Source organism: Fringilla coelebs (genome assembly GCF_963513975.1).
Source record: "Fringilla coelebs genome assembly, chromosome: 9".
Taxonomy (NCBI): Eukaryota; Metazoa; Chordata; class Aves; order Passeriformes; family Fringillidae; genus Fringilla; species Fringilla coelebs.
In genome coordinates this window covers 1698655-1717130 of record NC_140067.1, presented here as the reverse complement: position 1 = coordinate 1717130, position 18476 = coordinate 1698655, and the positions used below count along the sequence as shown (strand labels likewise).

General features: G+C 44.2%; 1 protein-coding gene across 3 annotated transcripts in view; it reads right to left on the bottom strand.

Annotated features, from left to right (window-relative positions):
* The window catches only part of JAK1 (Janus kinase 1), a 52084-nt gene that overhangs the window by 25609 nt on the left and 7999 nt on the right, over positions 1-18476 (bottom strand). For all 3 annotated transcript variants that reach the window (XM_084211597.1, XM_084211599.1, XM_084211598.1), the window contains exons 2-4: positions 2763-2839; positions 1799-1997; positions 568-691 (exon numbers count right to left, since the gene is read on the bottom strand). In XM_084211597.1, coding sequence (XP_084067723.1) covers positions 568-691; positions 1799-1997; positions 2763-2768 — 329 coding nt within the window. In that variant the 5' untranslated portion in view covers positions 2769-2839. The remainder of the gene's footprint in view (positions 1-567; positions 692-1798; positions 1998-2762; positions 2840-18476) is intronic.

Genomic DNA, 18476 nt, shown 5'->3' with positions numbered 1-18476 from the left:
GATCATGTACAGTTAATCCACCACTGTATTAAAAAAATTTAAAATAATTTTTAAAATTAATTTTTAAAAATTTCATTTCTGAATGATCATGTACAGTTAATCCACCACTGTATTAAAAAAAATTAAAATAATTTTTTAAAATTAATTTTTAAAAATTTCATTTCTGAGTGATCATGTACAGTTAATCCACTGCTGTATTAAAAATAATTTTTAATTAATTTTTTTAAAAATTAATTTCTGAATGATCATGTACAGTTAATCCCCTGCTCTGGAACACTTCAAATGGAAATCCATGAAAGCACTGACACAAAACCCAGTGGTTTGGAGCCAATTTTCCAATTAACTTTGACCTTGCTCACTCCCAGCTCTGTGAAAACAACTTCTCGTGCTTTTCCAACTATTTTTTTGAGGTTAAACCCCAAAGATGTAAAGAGATCAGGAGATGCTTGAAGCTCCTGCTGCCCATCTCTCCTCCAAGCTGTGCTTTTGGTGTTGCCTCCCTGCTTCTCCAGGGAGCTCAGGAAGGAATAAATCAAATAAATCTCATTTTCCAGCTGTTTTCCTTACCTCATGCGATAGTGGAGCCTGAAGGATGATTTTTCCTCCACCTTGAAGACCTGGTTTGGTGCATACCAGAGCTTTTTGTTCTCATCATACAGAGCAAAGAGGTTGTGGCACAGAGGGGACACAGCTGGCACAAAAATACACAAATGGATGAATCACAAAGCTCCAGGGCACATCCACACCCCAAAACACAAAAGCATAAAGCAAATATTGGATCATGAAAAGAAACCAATCCTGGGATTAGCCTGAAACAAATCTTAGGGAGGAAAGGTTGAGGTGGAGCTGTCACCTGGGTTCAACCCATGGGATTTGGGGTGGATTAAACAGGAATTTCTGCTGTTAAAGTGATCTTCAAATCCTGATTTTGCCCAAAGTCTGAGCTTCAAAGAAATTACTTAAAACCTTCATTTTTGCCCAGGTCACAGAAGAGGGAGTTTTACCAAGCCCACAACTTTGTTCTCAGATTTATTTTGTTAATAAATTCAACCCCCAATGGTGAAAGGAGGTTTTGGCAAACCAGCAGAAAGCTTTGGTGGCTCCACAGAGAAATCTTTGGTCTGTTCAGCTAAGAACAAACTGTGACACCAATGGGCTGATCTGCTTTAACTCTGCATTTACTGCACCCCAGATCTGCTGGAATTCCTTGTCCCAGCTCTGGGAGCAGCTGCACCATCTGAGGGCTCACAGCTCCTGTACACCAGCATAAATAGGGGGGTGTAAACACCCCTCACTGTGCTTAAATCTCTTAAAAACAACAGCAGCACTCATTTGGTGAGGTTTGTCCTGCAGATTTTCATCATTTCACCCATTCCCATGGAATAGGAGCAGTTAGGCAAACGAGCTGAAGGGGATTACAAGAATCAAAGAAAACATTTGAGAGCTGCAGGAAAATTCCTGCTCAGTATCCCTGTTCACACCCCCCAGCAGCAGGGTAAGGTTTGGTGTTTCACAGGGAAAGAACCTCAGAACTGTGAATACAAAAGCCCACTGGGCTGTGAGATCAAAGAGAAATTAAATCCACTTTTCCTGTGGAATTACAGGTGTTTTGCTGAGGCCCAGCCCAGAGGGAAGAGCACAGCACAGCCCCTGACACGTGAGGGATGCACACGAGGTCACAGCAGCTTTGTGGGGATTTACTGGGAGAGGGAGGCTCCTCCTCTGACTGACACACAGAGGATGCCTCACTCTGGCTGCTGCCAGGCTCCTGGGAGCTGGAATAAACCCAAATACTCACAACACTTCTGGGCAGCCTCGATGCACAGCTCCTCCGAGGTGAACTCGCCGCTGGAGTAACAGAGAGGGGCTTTGTCCTGCAGGTAGAAGAGGATTTCCAGCCCCTGGTGCTGAGCTTCCAGGTTGAGCTCATTTTTCTTGGTGCTCCTCATTTTTGCACAGAAAGCCATGGCTTTGCAATCTTCTTTTACGTTGAGATACTGGGAGGGGAGGGAGAGGAGCAAAGGGAAACGTGAGGGGAGTTGGGATTATCAGGACACAAACCCAGCACTGCTGGCTGGGCACCTCCAGACCCTCAGGTGGGATTTATTCAAAACCAAGCAGGTGAAAAGGGGGGAAAAAAGAAATGCCAGAGATTATTCTGGTTCTGGGAACTGTGCTCCAAATCAATCTCTTCTCTTCAGGTGGTGCCACAGCTTTCCTGCAAGGTTTCTCTTCTCCAAGCAGAAATAACTTTCACATCCTTCAGCACCTCCTTGGCTGGAAAACAACACTTGAGCCTGAGTGATTTAAACAGCTCATTTGATGTTTCCTTTAAAAAGTCAGCTTCTATTTTTACAGCCCTTCAACAGCAAAATATTTCTCATTGTTTTCTCCCCTCTCGCCCTTTGTGTTTGAAACTGCTGATGGTTTATGAGTCATGGTGTATTTTATAAGATTTATTGGCATTTATTTTTTATTACTACTTCTCTGTCTCTCCAGGAGGAAAGGTAGCACTGAGTAGGTTTAATGCAAGAGCTTTTAGATTGCCAAGGGGGCACAACAGGGCAGCTCTGACTCAAAAGAAAATTGGATTTTATACCCAGTGCTTAAATAGAAAGAGCAGAAAGTTATTTCAGTTATTTGGGTTCTTTGTTCCATGTTTTTCTAACTTTAAAAATCCCAAACCACCAATTTTATAGTTAATTAAATAAATCCTCCCACAAAAAAAACCAATAAAAAATGAACCCTCAAAGCCAACACACCTGCATTTATGTGCCTGTGGGATCCTCTACACAACTGAAATGGGTCTTCACTCTCCCCAGGAGAAGCTTCACTCTGACTGAAAAAAAAAAAAAGGAAAAATAAACATTATCATGAATAGCTTTGTACAGCTGGAGGCACAAATGAAATGGTCAGGCTGATAAAAATCCACCTGCAATCCCAGGGAACAGAGATTATTATTATTAGTAGTAGTATTAGTATTAGTATTATTGTCATCATCATCATCATCATCATCCTGAGATCTGGATCTGTTGTCAGCCAAGCCAGCCCCAGGAACCAGCCAGGAATTGGGGCACATCCACTGATCCCTTCTGGCACTTTGGGGGCACAGCCTGAGATGCAGCCCAAGCCCAGGAAAACCTTGGTTTTTTCCCCTGTTTTCAGTCTGGAGCTGTTCTCATCATGAGCCTCAGCTGTGACACCACAGGGACATTTTCCTCTGTGCTTCACCTCCTCCATGCCTTCATTCCTCACATTTTTATCAGATATTCATTCCAATTCTTCCCTGCTCTCTGTTTTTCCTTCCCCTCCCAGATTAGCATTTAAAATGTGTCCAAACTAAAGCTGACAGTGCTGCTGGTTTGGGGACCCTCAGCCATCACTCATCTGAGGCTGAAGATTCCTCCTCTTCCAGCCTCCATCCCTCCTTTTTCCCTCCTCCCCTCCCTGCCAAAATGTGCTTCAAATAAATGTGTGTTTATTATTTTTGCTTCACCGGTGTGAGGTTAATCTGACCGAGCAGACTTCAGTAAATATTGCTTTAAAAGCCTGAGGCTCAGTCTGGGAAAAGTCAGACAGAGCCACACAACTTCCCTGGTGCTTGGGAAGAGCCCAGCAAACCTGACCCCATCCCAGAAAAAAAATGACATTGAAGAGCCTGGCACACATTCCCAATGAAATTGCATTTTTCTGCCGTCCCTGCCACTTGAATGCTGAATTTGAGGTTCCAGACACATTCCTTTGGCAGTAATATGGGGAAGAAGTAATTGAGAGTGTGATTTTTGGGATGTGCACACAAGCCAGGAATTATTTCTGCACAGCATCATAAAACTGAAATGCAAAAGGTGAAATTTATTAATATGAATTAATATTATATTAATATTATTTATATAATAAATAATATTTATAAATAATTTAGATTAATATTATTTCTGCACAGCACCATAAAATTGAAATGCAAAAGGTAAAATATATTAACTTGAATCTCATTAAAACCCCCTTTTATATTACATATAACTGAGCTCAATATATTTTGATGTCTGTGTGGGCCTAATGTTAAAAACATTGTCCAGATGTTTTAAAATGTGAGGGGGAATATAAAACCACTGCCTTTTACAGATTCATAAATCAAACTTCTTGTTTTTCAACAGAGCAGCTTTGCTTTGGTTAAAAGCTCCTACTCTTGGTTTTAGTCACAGCAATTCCCAGAATGCTAAAAACCTTCAAGTGCTGCTTCATGTACAAAACCTTCTGGGTTTGAACCAAACAATCCACCATCCAACCCATGATTTATTATTTCCTAATGGGTTTCCCAGACATTCCCTGCTCATTGTCAGGGATTCACCTTTGAAAAATGCATTTTCATCTTCCAAAAAGGCTCCTTAGAGCCAGACTAATTCCTGCTCTGTCTGAGCATCCTTCTCCACACCTACACAGTCAAATGCTGCCTCTCTGAAAAGTGATTTTTAGCCTTTGCCACTGTCTCAGAGCTTCATAAATTGTTATTTGTGTATTTTTTTGTCTCTTCTCTACTCCAAGGGATGTACTCAGTCTCTGCTGCATTTGCTTTTTTCAGGCATGTTTTAACTTCATTTCTGTTTCTCCCAGTGGAAGCAGCTCTTTCTGATGCACCCTCCAAAACATTTTTGGGAATTCAGGATGGCTTTTCTCGAGATCCCACTCCCCCAGCAAAGGCTTTTCCTGCTTATTTCAAATCCTGACCCACCCACAGCTGGCCAAGGGAAGCCAGGTGAGGAATTATTTCCCTCACACACAGACAGAGCCCTCAAAAACTTCTGATACCACAAAGAATTATGAAATAGGAGGGAAGACTAAAGGTGGGTTGTTAATCAGTTTGGCCATTAATATTAGGATATTTGAGAGAGAATAATATTTGGTAAAAACTCAAGTTCCTGGCTATGATTTGCTACATCTGAAACCCAGCAGCTCCAGCATTTTTAAGGAAAAAACCTTAAAAAAACACCTTTAGACTAAGAAAAGGCAGATGCAGAAATTAAATATTTTTGAAACTCTGTGCAAATCTTCCTCGAGGCAGAAGGATGCTGCTCCACCAAGCCCACACATCACCATAAACCAGGATCCTGGAAGCCAAATGCAAAGATGGAAGGTCCATTGCAGGGGCAAAAGTCCCTAAAATATGAATACAGGAAAATCCCAGCTACAATCTCACCAAGCCAAAACTCACTTTGAAGCACCATTTGCAAGCTCTTCCTCTTTTTTTGCCATCTCAGCCGATCTAGTTTCAGGTTTCCTAACTTCTCAGAGACTGAAAGTTTAGATATATGAGCACATGCTATTTGTTTTCCACAGGATTCTCTCACCAAATGTACATTTTATTTGGTTTAATTATTTATTGCTGTGTTTATTCTATGCTTTTATTCAGAGTGAACTCATCACAGGCTGTTTACCCCAAACCAGAATTAACAATTCCCCTTGGGTTTTTCTGCGCAATCCATGCTGTAAAATTGTGTTTTAAAGCAGGGCCAGGAGGGCACAGAATGGAAATTTTCACCAGGAGTGGTGGATGTGCAGCAAAGTTCTCAAGAACTGAAACCAGCCAGCTTCATTAGTGTCACACTATTATTAACAGCTATTAAATATTTCAATTTTTAGCTCTCCAGCTCTGAAAAAGAGGAGGCCAGCTCCTGGTGTGTTCTGAGTGCTTCCCAAACCCACCCATGCCCTGCTGCACCCTGAGGACAGACCCTGCTCCTTTCCTGTGCCTTTCCAAGGCATTTTCAGCCACTTCTCTGAAGTTCATGACGTGTCACCAGTGTGGGAAGAGCTTTCTCAGCCCTCTCAGAGAGCTGGGTGTTCATTTCCCACCTTTATTGTTCTGCCTGCAACGGCTGGGGCAGATGCAGGAGCACACAATCCCATTTTTTTCTGTATTACCTGCTCTTTCCAGCCTGGTTTTCCTTTGGATACAGACTGGGCTGCTAGAATGACTAATATTTCATGGTTGGTCGGGTTGGAAGTGACCTTTAAAGGTCACAACCCCTCTGCAATGAGCAGGGGCATCTTCAACTACGTTTTTACAGCTTATAAATGTGTGCCTAATTCTCTTTCATCCCCAATTTCTGGTATAGTAACTTTAAGTGATACAATTCTTGGGGTTTACAACCAATTATTCTATCTTTGTACAGTCAACCCCAAGCACTTCTCTGCTAAACCAGAATCAATTTCCTGGGAGGCAAAGAAAAGCTCAAGAAACCTTCACAGAAACCTTCCAACAACAGCCTGATTTTTCTGTAATTAAGTTTTAACTACAGAATTAATTTAATTTTAATAAGTTTTTCCTCACAACTACCTAAAAAACAGCTTTATTGCTCAGGCTGATGCTCCCGGGGCTGAAGGGGCATTCCAGTGTTAAAGCGATTTACACGGACAATTTGTTTTTATTCCTGCCTGGGACACGGCATTAATGATCCTTTTCCTTCCTCGATGTTCTCCTCTCTGATCCCCGTGCCCAGGCAGTTTGGGGCTGGAAGATGGGATGGGAATTCCCTGGAGAAGAGCCACGGCACCTTCCCAGCAGACCAGAGCTCCGGGAAGCGCGGCCTCTTCCCGCTGATTTCAGGCGTTTCCTGAGGGGCACCTCAGACCTGTGCAAAAGCTTCCAGGGAAACCAGCCTGGCACACACCCCGGGGCTTCTCCCAGGAGAAAGTGTAAAAAATTCTGCAGGGCTCCTTCCTGAGGGCTGACGTGGCAGTGACCTCGGCAGGTCACTGGGGCAGGATGTGGCAGCGCTCCGGATGAAAGTTAAAACTTCCAGGGGATGGATTTAATGGGAATGAGGCACTGGCAGCGAGGAGGGTCACACACACCCCCCAGCCCTGCTCACACACAGTGAGGAGGGTCACACACACCCCCCAGCCCTGCTCACACACAGTGAGGAGGGTCACACACACAGCCCTGCCCTGCTCACACACAGCGAGGAGGGTCACACACACAGCCCTGCTCACACACAGTGAGGAGGGTCACACACACAGCCCTGCTCACACACAGAGAGGAGGGTCACACACACACAGCCCTGCTCACACACAGCGAGGAGGTCACACACACACAGTGAGGAGGGTCACACACACACACAGCCCTGCTCACACACAGCGAGGAGGGTCACACACACCCCAGCCCTGCTCACACATCCAGGCAATGGCTCTGCCTTCTCCAAGAGAAGACGACACACTGGAGTCCTGGCACAAATCCATGGAATGGGAAGAATGGAAAAGAATGGGGAATGGAAGAAAACTCACCCCACCAGGAGCCATTTCTGTGCTGACTGGGAGAGCAGAGCAGGCCAACATCATCACCCAGCTGGACATTGAGACACTGAGCACATCCAGAGCGGGCAGTGAGGCTGGAGAGGGGCTGGGAACACAAACCCTGAGAGGAACCCCTGAGGGAGCTGGGGGTGCTCAGCCTGGAGAAGAGGAGACTCAGGGCTGCCCTCATCACTCTCACAGCTCCTGAAAGGTGCCTGTGCTCAGCTGGGCTGGGCTCTGTCTCCAGCAGCACTGACACAACCAGAGCACACAGCCTCGAGCTGCACCAAGGGAAATACAGGTGGGATAGCAGGGAAAAGTGTTTAGAGAAAGGGGGATAAAGCTCTGGAATGGCTGCCCAGGGAGGTGGTGCAGTCCCCATCCCTGGGGGTGTTTAACAAAGCCTGGATGTGGCACTGGGGGCCAGGGCTGAGTTGGGCTGTTGGGGCTGGGTTGGACTCGATGGTCTTGAAGGTCTCTTCCAACCCAGTCATTCTGTGAACTGACCCTGTGTGGACACAGCCAGGGAAGTGCTGGAGCAGCTTTCCTAAGCAGCAAAAGCCACCAGGAAGGAGGTGAGGCAGTTTCATTGTTCACACCTTCCCCATAAAGGTCTGTAACTGGAGAATTCCTCCCCTCTTTAACCAGGAAGGAGCAAGAGAGGTCACTCATCCTGTTCTCCTGAGCCTTAAGATCCCACAGATCCCACCATGCTGAAATGATGGATGAAGAAACCTCTGGGGACTCGTTATGCACCTACAGGCTCCCAGAGCTCTGAGTTCTCCAAAAAGCCAGGTTTTAATAAGCCAGAGTCCATCCCACTTCACCTTACTCACTGACAGAATTCATTCACTCCCAAGGTGTGCAGGTGGAGAAGGGGTGATCCCCAGGTCCCAGCTGTGCCACCCTGGCACTTTTTCCACTGGATAATTCCTTACTAATTCCATGTTGGTTTTCTTAGTTTTTACAGAGATGGGGAAACTGAGAGGGGTTTTAAAAGATTTTATTCCATTATCAGTCTCAAGGAATAGTGAGACACAAGAGTGCTCCACAATTCCAAAGGAACTGTTTGTACTCGACTGCTACAAAACAATCTCCATGACCCACAGGTGCTCCTCAACAAAGGAATCCCACATTTCACCAGTTTGTAAGGAAAAAGCAAGCACAGATTTATTACAACAGCGCCCGGATTTCCGATGGTGCCTCAGATCTTGTGAGAAACAAACCAAAACAAGCAACCAGCTGAGGTCTAGCCAAGCCAAGACTGGTCAGAAACATTCTCAAGGTGTCCTTTCTGCAAATGAGGAGCAATGAAAGGAGCTGCTGACTTAGCCAGGCAATCAGTGCCAGCCCTGGTAACGCCCAGCTGTCCCACATCCCACCCTGACAGAGAGGTGGAAGATCCTCCAAACCCCACCAGCCCGGGCAGGTGACCTTCTCACAGGCTTTGCCTTCTGAGCATGTGAGACCTGCAGAGGGGCTGGGACCAGTGACCACAGAGCTGCTGCAGAGCTCCCTGCTGCTGGCTCGTGGCCACCCCGGCTCACAAACCACGCAGGGTCATTTCCCTCCTGCCTGGCCACTTCCTGCACAGCAGCTCCAGACGTTCTTCCTGACCTTCTTCACTTTCATGTCTTAGCACGACACGGAGCCTCTCGGCCTTTCTTCGCTGGGCAGCACTAACTGCTCAACTCCTCACCCCCTGCAACACCCCCAGCACACAAACACAGGCTTGGGGTTGGAAGGGACCTCACAGATCATCCCTGACACCACACATGAGGTCACCTGGCCCCAGAGAAGGAACAAGCAACAGGGGAGGGCTTGCAGCAGCAAAATTCCTTTTGAACAGAGAACAAAAGGACAGAGGAGGAACAAAATTCCTCTAGGACAGCCCCATCCTGCACTGGAGCTGAGCTGTCCAAAGCTGTGAGGGCATCCCAGCTCCTCCCATGGAGCAGGAATTCCTGAGGGCAAGGACCAGCCCCAGCTTTCCCTCAGAAGAACGGAAACAGTGGCACCTCTTACTCTCAACCTGCTCTCAAAATAAATGTCACCCACCTGCTGCCATTTAGGTCCCTTCCAAAGGCCCCAAAGAGGTTCTGACTCCGTGGTCAACATCTCCTGCGAGAAGGGCAGGGCCCCTGAACCCCTCAGATCAGTCATGTGCTTCCTGTGGTGGCTTTGCACCTCGGTAAGACTTTGTTGATGGTTTGCCTTTTTCTTTTTTTTGTTTGGTTGATTTTTTTCTTTTTTAAATGTGGCGAGAGGATATTGTTAAAGTTCACTCTGAAGGGATCGCAAAAAAAAGCAAACAAAACTTCACCAGTTTTGTTCACCTGTTAAGAGCACACCACCAACAAAAATATCCCCTAACCAACAAACATTCCTGCTATAATAGAGTTGAAAACCATGAAATTCCGTCATAAACTTGGGATTTACTACTGACATCAATTTCACCTTTAAAACCCCTCTCTGTGCTCCTCTTTTATTAAGTTAAAATCCTGCTCTAATGCTGGTAGCCCCCCGTCTGTGTTTAGTCACAAAGGTGCACAAGATCTTGTCAGGCTCAATGAAAAGAGGACAATATGGACTTTTCCAACCCAAAAACTTCCCAAGTGGAGTTACTGGGCTGCACTGGTTTGGTGTGCATAGAAAAAAACGTTTTCAGTTTAGAAAAGTGGGTGCAGAGTGAGCAGCTCAAGCACTTCGTGCTAAAAATGGACAACCCAAGGAAAAGCCAAAAGCCACTGAGATGTGATTTTAATATAAGTGGGAAATACAGTTATTTATTGCCCATCTGTTGGGATAAACACACAGAGCAATTTCTTTTTATTATAAACTAATCACCAGAGAGTGCCTGTACTCATGGCTGGCTGTAAAGACATTTATCCCCCTTGGTCAGGGGAAGGAAGTGGGACAGTTCATGGACTTGTCTGGACCAAAATGAGGTTTGCAAGTCCTCTGACTGAGAAGGGATCCTACACCTGCATCTCAGCTCATCCCTTTAACCTGCAGGTTCAAATCTGGATGAGTGAACCCTCCCCCAGGACATGCTTTGGTTTGCCTGCCATTACTTTTATATTTTCAGGCTTTAATGAATCCTCATGTTGCCTACTCTGAATTCTCACATTGCCACCTTCAAAAAGAGGAGCTAAGCCCTAAATACCACCTTGGAAAGATGACAAAGAAACGATGCAGTTCAGATCTCCCCTTAAATTGATTTTCTCTGATCCCAATTGCACCAAAGATTGGGAAAAAAGCACTTTTAATTTCTCCCAGCTGAAGGCTCTTTTCTTCTCCAAAAATCAAACACAAGGAAACTGGAAGAAAACACTTGAAACAGAAGAAGGCAATCAGTGAGAGCCAAACAAAGCCTTTAGAAAGTTGTCTCAGTAAACAACTTGGGCCCTGCCAAAAGCCAGGATCCTTGTGCCTCCCTTCGGTGGCCAAAAGCAGAACTCTGGCTCCTCTGGGACACTAAGGACACTTTTTCCAAGGTTTTCTAAGGATTCTCCTGCAGAATATGAACAGCCAGCTGCCAGCTGCTGCAGTTAAAGTCTTATCTAACCGCTGCTTTCTGCCTCAGCCAGAGGAACACCCTGTTGTTTGTCTGGTATCAGTTTTATCTCTGAGACAACCCCGTGTTTGAGCAGAGCAGCTCCGCCACAAGCAGCAGGAAGAAACCTGTAAATCCAGTCCTGTCCTCCAGCACCACCCCAAACAAACCTCAGTGCTTCCAGACACCCTCCACATCATTCCAGGCTCTTTTCTCAACCTTTTCAGCCATGAACTTTCACTGCCAATTCAGTTGAGAATGCTCTGCAGCAACTCAGAGTTGGCTGGTGTGAGTCTGCTGCCAACCAGGGGCTGCAGCCCAGCATCACCCTGGCAAGCAACCCAAATATTTACCCTCCATTCATTCAATCCCTTGGACAAACACACCCCCTATTTTTAACTAACTGGCTAAATAGGAGTCAATTTTACATGTTTGCACCTGAGAATTGTGTCAACAGTGGTTCAAAGGTGGTGAGACATGAGTGGTTTCAGAGTACAATGACGAGCATTGGAACCTTCCTCTCCTCTCCTATCCTCTCTTCTCCCTCTCCTCGATTTGAAACTTTGTCCTGCAACTTGCACAATTCTCCTGTCACTGAGGGTTTGGTCCCAGAATGCCCAAATTTGCCTTTACACCCATCACAGACTCTGCCACGCTTCACACCTGGCACAGATCTCACCCCAACAGCAATTCCAGCCTGGCACCAACAACTTTCCTGCCCTAGAAAGCCTCACACCTCTCCCGGGTTAACAATCCAAATAAACTCTTCTATACACTTCTGCAAGGGCTGAATCATCTCATTTTTATTTACAATTCACTCATTTCTCTCTTTCTAGGAAACACTTGCTTGTGCCATTTCTGCAGTGGCTGCCTGCTAACTCCAGGTGGTCTTTAACTCCAGATTCATTGTCCTGTGAGTCTTAAACCATGCAGAAAAACTGAAAAAAAAACCCAACTTTGAACTTATAGTCTATATTTCAGAATTCAAAGTCAAAAATTATGAGAGGAATGTGAACTCTATCTGCATTCCCAGCACTGTCTGGGTATTATGAAAACTGATGGTAGCTCAATTTCTTGCTTTGGCCAAGAGCAGTTTCATAAGAAAGTTAGGGGCCAGTTCATTTTTCAGTCCAGCTATGATTTTATTCCAGCTCTCCAGAAGCCCAAAGCAGCAGACATTGCCCAGCTGCAGCTCTGCCTCCCTCTCCCATAGCAGCTCTGGATGCAGGAGCATTTCCCTGCTACTGCAGAGATCTTTGGGCTTTGCTCTCCCAGGATCTCAGCCACACAAGCTTGGGGAGATAACAGGAGTGATCCCAGCTGCCCAGCTCCAGTTTATCCCCATCCAACTGATGCCTAGAGAGGCTGCCTGGAACAGAGGCTGGGCAGAGGTAAAGGGTAAAGCAGGGATTTATTAAAAGGCCTTCAAAGGATACACCTGGGGCAGTGCAAGAGCCTGGCCATGGTGATGCCTCAGGTTTGGCTTTTCTATTTTCAGATTCTGCTTTAGTGTGCGGGTCTGGGCTCACATCAGGGGATGCTGAGCTCTCTGCACAGAGCAGGAGACAAAACAATTCCTGCTCCAGCTGGGCACCAAGGACAAATGATCCAAATCTCAGCCCCAGAGCACAAACCCCGTGGGCTGGAGAGAGAAAAACAAGCAGGGTGGGACTGCAGGGGCTGAAGCTGGGATGGGACAATGAACTGCAAGGTGCAAATGGAGCAGAGCTGATCCCAGGGAGAGACCCCGTGCCCGGCCAGGCATTTTGGGGCCATTTTGGGTCATCTTGGGTGCAGCCCTGGCTGGGCTCTGGTGCTGCCCCAGGTGGGTGCATGGAGGAGATCCTTTGGATAAATCCCTGCTTTATTCTGGAGCTCTGCCCAGCCCCTGCTCTGGGGCAGCCTGCACAAGGCACCCTAAGGATGGTGGGCATTGCCAATGGGGCCGTGCAACAGCAAAGCTGGGACTTGTTTATTCCATTGTGGCTAAATCCTTGCAATGTTTTATTCACATATTCAACCATGGCCCTCTAGGGACAAAATTCGACCTGGTGAGGTCAATAAACACCTCCAGGTACTACCAAGCTGCTCCTGCTGGTTTCAAAGTCCAATTAATCCCTGTAGGTCCAGAGGCAATCCTGTGAGCACCACACTGCAACACTTCTGGAAACATCAAGCACGAGAATTATGCCCAGACCTTAAAAGCTCAGAAAAAACAGGACTGAAGACATCACTTCTAATTAATTAAAGGAGCTGCTGCCATGGAAAGTGGCTTTAAGAGCTTACTACAACTCTTAACTACCTTTCCTGTAAAGAGCTTAGTACAGTAAATGTGAGTAAGCAAATATTAAAAATAGCTAAGCTGGGCCACTCTTGCTCAATGGCTTTTAGCACTGTCTCAGACAGGGGTGACTCATCCCAAGGCTCATCCATCCCAAATCCCTCCTGCCCTATTTGCTGTCCCAGCCTGGCTCCAACAGCTCCTGCTCCTCACCCTGGACACCAGGGGCCACTCTGAGGAGCTCACTCTCAGGACAGAAAGGGTCATGGAAACACCATGAAACATTCACCAGGATTTGCTGCTCCTGTTTTCAGCCTTCAAGGATCACTTGGAAAAAGATCATTCATGGGCTTATGCCACTGAAATCCAGTATTGAAAAGGACTTGAAATTAGGGGTTGTCGTGCTAAAATCACTCTCCAAAAGTTTAACAGGCAACTCCCAAACATTTGGCGTCAGAAAATAATTTCTGATCCTCTCCCCCTTAACTGCAGCCACGCTGAGCTACTGAGCTGCCCTCTAAAACACTGAATTACTGAGCTGCCCTCTAAAACACTGAATTACTGAGCTGCCCTCCCAGACCATGCCCAGGAATCCCAAAGCTGTCATCACAGATTTTCTGAAGGCAGGATCTCTGCCCTTTGCTGCTTGAACCCCACTAAAATCAGAAAAACCCCTCTTTGTCTTATTTACAGGAACTGATGGTCACATACAGGGAATTTCCACCGAGTTCAGCTGGTAATTTTTATACTTTGACTGTACATTTACCATGAAAACAGAGAACAGAAAAGCCTTTAAAAAATTCTTCGTGACAGATGTAAATTTTAATCAAGATTAATTAAGCTCATCAGATATCAGTGATATATAGACACTAGAGGTGGTAATATGTGATCCTGTATATTTTATGCACACAAGTAGGTCTCCAGAACTATTTGTGGACTTAAAAGTTGTATCAACCAAAGTCTGTGCCAGAATTGCAGTGATATTGAGCCGACAATTAAATTTAATTTAATAAATGAATTAAATTGTCATACCTTAAAAGAGATGGCAAAGGGAAGAACAGAGAGAGGCCAGGGGCAGCAAAGCAGAGAGTTAATGCTGCAATCATGTCATTAACCCTCACAGAAACCCTTCAGAAGTTATGTCAAGTTTTTACTGCATCTTCCCCTCACTGCCAAAATAACAAGTTTGTTTTGGGGTTGAGTGGTATTTTTTTAAACATCAAGGGAAAAAAACACAAGAGGAAAAATCCCAAAACCTTTAGGAAAAATACTTCCAATCTGCTGGAAGTTGCTGAATATTACACTTGCACTCCTCTATTAGGTACCTATGAATGAATTATTAATTTTTTCTCTCTGTTAGGCTGTGCCAACCATTAAAAAAAATACCATTTTCTGCTCTTTTTTTTTGCAGAAAAAGCACAACATCACTAATTTGGGTGAAGTTTTCACCTTAACTCTGAAAAAAGAGAGGACAGATAAACATTAAGCCCAGACTAACTCACTTATAAACTATTAAAACCCATTTGTCTTTGTCCAAACTAACAAAACCCAGCAGCAACAAAGTCCCACCTCAAACTGTCAAGTCACAAAAACAGGAACTGGGGTTTTGTGTTTCCCCTTTTGAACTTGATACCAGAACTAACAAAACATTTTGTGCCTCAGACACCATGAGACACGAAATTTTCTGAATTTTTTTTCTTTTTTTGGAGGGGGGAGGGTAAATTTAGAATTCATTATTTGCTGCAAAAACCTGGGTTTAATTTTAACTGAGCTGTGAGTGTAGCCTCAAACCCCCTCTGGATTTTTTTTTTTTTTTTTCATATTCCTGCAAATGAGAAAAGAGAGGAGTGAACACAGCTGGAAAAGAAGAGTTCCAAGGGAAATCTGTGAATTTCACAGCCAGGAAATTTGGAAAGATGGAGGGAAAAAAAAAAAAAGAGAGAGAGACAAGTCTGAGGAACTTTAAATCACAAATCACTTCTCTCCCTTTTTTTATCTGCTGTGATGAAACTGGCTGGTTTACAGTCACAATTCCAAAGCCTGGATTTCCAACCCAAAATCTATGGAAAAAAGAACTTTTGTGAAGGATCTGGACATCTCCTGCCTGGCCCCAAAGCTGCAAATACAGTGCAGCCAATCTGGCAAGAAATATTTAACTGCAGTGGGCAGCACTTCCTCCAAATTCCACTGTGGGAATAAATGCCCCTGCAAAGCATGTGGAATCGTGGAGAAAATTTAAAAAATAATAATAAATTTATAATAATAAAAATCTTGGAGAAATAAAAGCAGAAGGTGCCCTCTGCACGCACAAAACCGAGGACACCACAGGCTGAGCTTTCAGCTCTAAATTCTCTTCTCCATAAAGAACTTCCTTTTTCTGGCCCTAAAAACAACACAGAAATTGAACTGTAAGTTATCACACAGGAATCTGAACAACAAAACCTTCCATTTCTTCTTGTTGTTGGTTCATCCCTTACAAAACCAAGCAATCCCACATCAGGCAATTCCATCATTTACAGAAACCTCTGGATTTTTGAGAGGTTCAAAAACCACTGTAATTCCCAGAGAGTTGTTATCCCATGAAAATTGACTCAAAATGCATCACCACATTAAAAATAAATAAATAAATAAATAAATAAATAAATAAATAAATAAATAAATATGCTTGAATAGCTTCAGAATTCAAAGACCTGAGAGAATATTTTAGTACACATTAAATAAATATCAGGGACATAAAGCAGATCTCTGTGTTGAAAAGTTAATCACAGACTTAACAAGATAAAACCTAAGATAAAACTCACAGAAATCAGTTTTAGGATAAAATATCTGTAATTCCTGCAGTAACCTGGATGTCTCAACCCCCCAGCACTTTTCTTAAGCAATCTGAGAATTACCATATGCACCTCCCAGAGGGCAAATACCTGAATTTCAAATCAAAATATTGCCCTGGGTGTCACAACCTGGACGTGTGGCCACAACCAAGCTGCATTTCTGCCTTGGTATTTATGTCACAAAGTCAAATTGGTTCGGTTCTCAAGCAGGAATGCATATAAATTAAATTTAACCAGCAATAAAAAAGCCAACCTTTATTTTTATGTATGTGGCTTTTGTGCATACACAGTGGTTATCTTTATAGAAAAGATTATTTGCAATTAAAAACTGCCTGCTGCATCTTGTCACACAACTCCAGACACATCTTTCCATGTAAATAGAAAAAAAAGGAGTAATTTTCCTCATTCTAAAGGAAAAAAACTCAATAAATCCATCAGTGCACAGTCTGTTTTCATCCCCCTTCAGTGCTCACTGTACAATTACTATCTGACATTTTAGTGGAACAGGGCATGCAGAAAACATTCTCATGGGCAAATTCACCTGAATTTAAAGAAAAAAAACCATAATCTTGTTCTACAAAATCAGCATGAGGAGAATCTGATTCCTAAGAGAGAGAAATTTGCACTATTTCCTCATCAGTCAGAGCAAGGATAACTAATTCCACTCAGAACTCTCGCTCTGTACATTTTTATTCTCATGATGTTCAAAGCCTTGATTTCATAAGTGCTAAACACTCCAGAAATACCATCCCACTTCTTATTTTTGTCTCCAGAAATCCAGAGCTAATGGATTGTGACCAGAAGTCACTGAAATCAGGGCAAAGGGCTTCGTTTGGGCTGCTTTAAACTCTGTTTTCTGCCAGTTCTCATCACATGCTTGGCCAGGAACCATGGAATGCTTTGGGTTGGGAAGGACCCATCTCATTCCATGGGCAGGGGCACTTTCCCCAAATGAAAAATGCCTTTGATAAAAGCTCTGGAAAAGGCACCCTGCCATTTCAGCTGGGAACAATGGGACTTGAATTGAGAATTACAGAAGCCAAAGTCATAATTTTAAAATCTTGGAAATTCTTTGCTGTTTACTGTAACAAACAGATGGGGCAAGGGAAGAATTCCAGATATTCCAGGAACAGCCATTCCTTGCTGGTTATCAATAGGACTGAAACACACACGTTTAATCTGGCAATAAATCCAATTTTAAGTTCAAAATGGATGTCTGAGGTGTTAATTGTATAGAAAATTATTTATTACTACAGCACTACATGAAAGATGTTCCAGCCTCTTTTAAGAGAGGACTGATGTACACAGTATTTATTTTCTCAAGCACAAGATGGCATTTTGTCTTATTAAAAGCACATCCTGATCAAATCACCATTTTTCTCTTCCTAAAACCAAGCCTTCGACTGAGAACATGACCAGGCTACAAAATGAAAGAGGAAAGAACACAACTATTGCATAATTAATTGTTCTGACCCCCCCATTACTCATACTCACAGATAAAAACCCACCCTGCTTTATATTTTTAGGTCCCAGCTCCAGGAAACAATCAGGACATAAATGCAAATCAAAGCAGGAAAACAAACCTGAGCTGGAACCAGAAAATGATGTGAGGCTCAGCAGGAAACTCCAACCAGAGCCAACTCCACAGCACAATTCTGAGCCACCAGTCCTGCTGAAGAGCACCCAAAAAGGAACCTTTCCCTCCTGCCCCCATTTTCCAGCTCACCCCTGACTCTGGATGAGGCTGAGACCGATGGGGGGAAAAGAGAATTACTCAGTTTTGACCCAATTTATAATGGGGTGCTCATGGAGCAGAGTCCTGGCCTAAACCCCATCCTTGAAAGTCTGAGTCTAAACAAAATCCTAAAAAATTCAGCTCTGTTAACACAGAGACACAACACACAGAGCTGCTCCCTAAGCCTTTGGTTGGGGCTTGACAAATGAAACATTTCTGTCTCAGGCTGTGCCCTCCCAGAGAGTACAGACATGGAGAAAAGCTTTATAGGACCTTAAGTGAGTATTTGTTCAGAAGATAGGGATCATGATGTCAGCTCTCCCTGCTAATGAACCACTCCCAACTTTCCCTGTCTCTGGAACTGAGCAATAGCAGGTTTTAATAAATAAATAAATATCCTGGGAAAGCTGCTCAACTCCACTGACTTGGAAAACTTCTAAACCATACTGAAGAGAGATTTTTTAAATGAAAGGATAACTTGGTGATTAGAACATCCCCTAAAACATTTCTAAAATCGTTGTGGCTGTGAGCAGATGTGCAGAGAGCCTGGTGAAGGTGTCACTGCTTTCCTGGTGGTTATTGGTGTTTATTGGTGAAAAAAGGAATTGTGCCACCCAGCAGAGCAGGGATGGGGCATTCTGAGTGATCATGTGCACTTCTGCCAGCTGGCCTGCCCTAAATGCAGAACTGCTGCAGATTAAAGAGCTCCCAAAAGCTGAGCTGAAACAGGCAGTAAATCCTTCCCCTGGAAAAAGTTGTGGTTGGAACAAAAACCTTTGCAATATC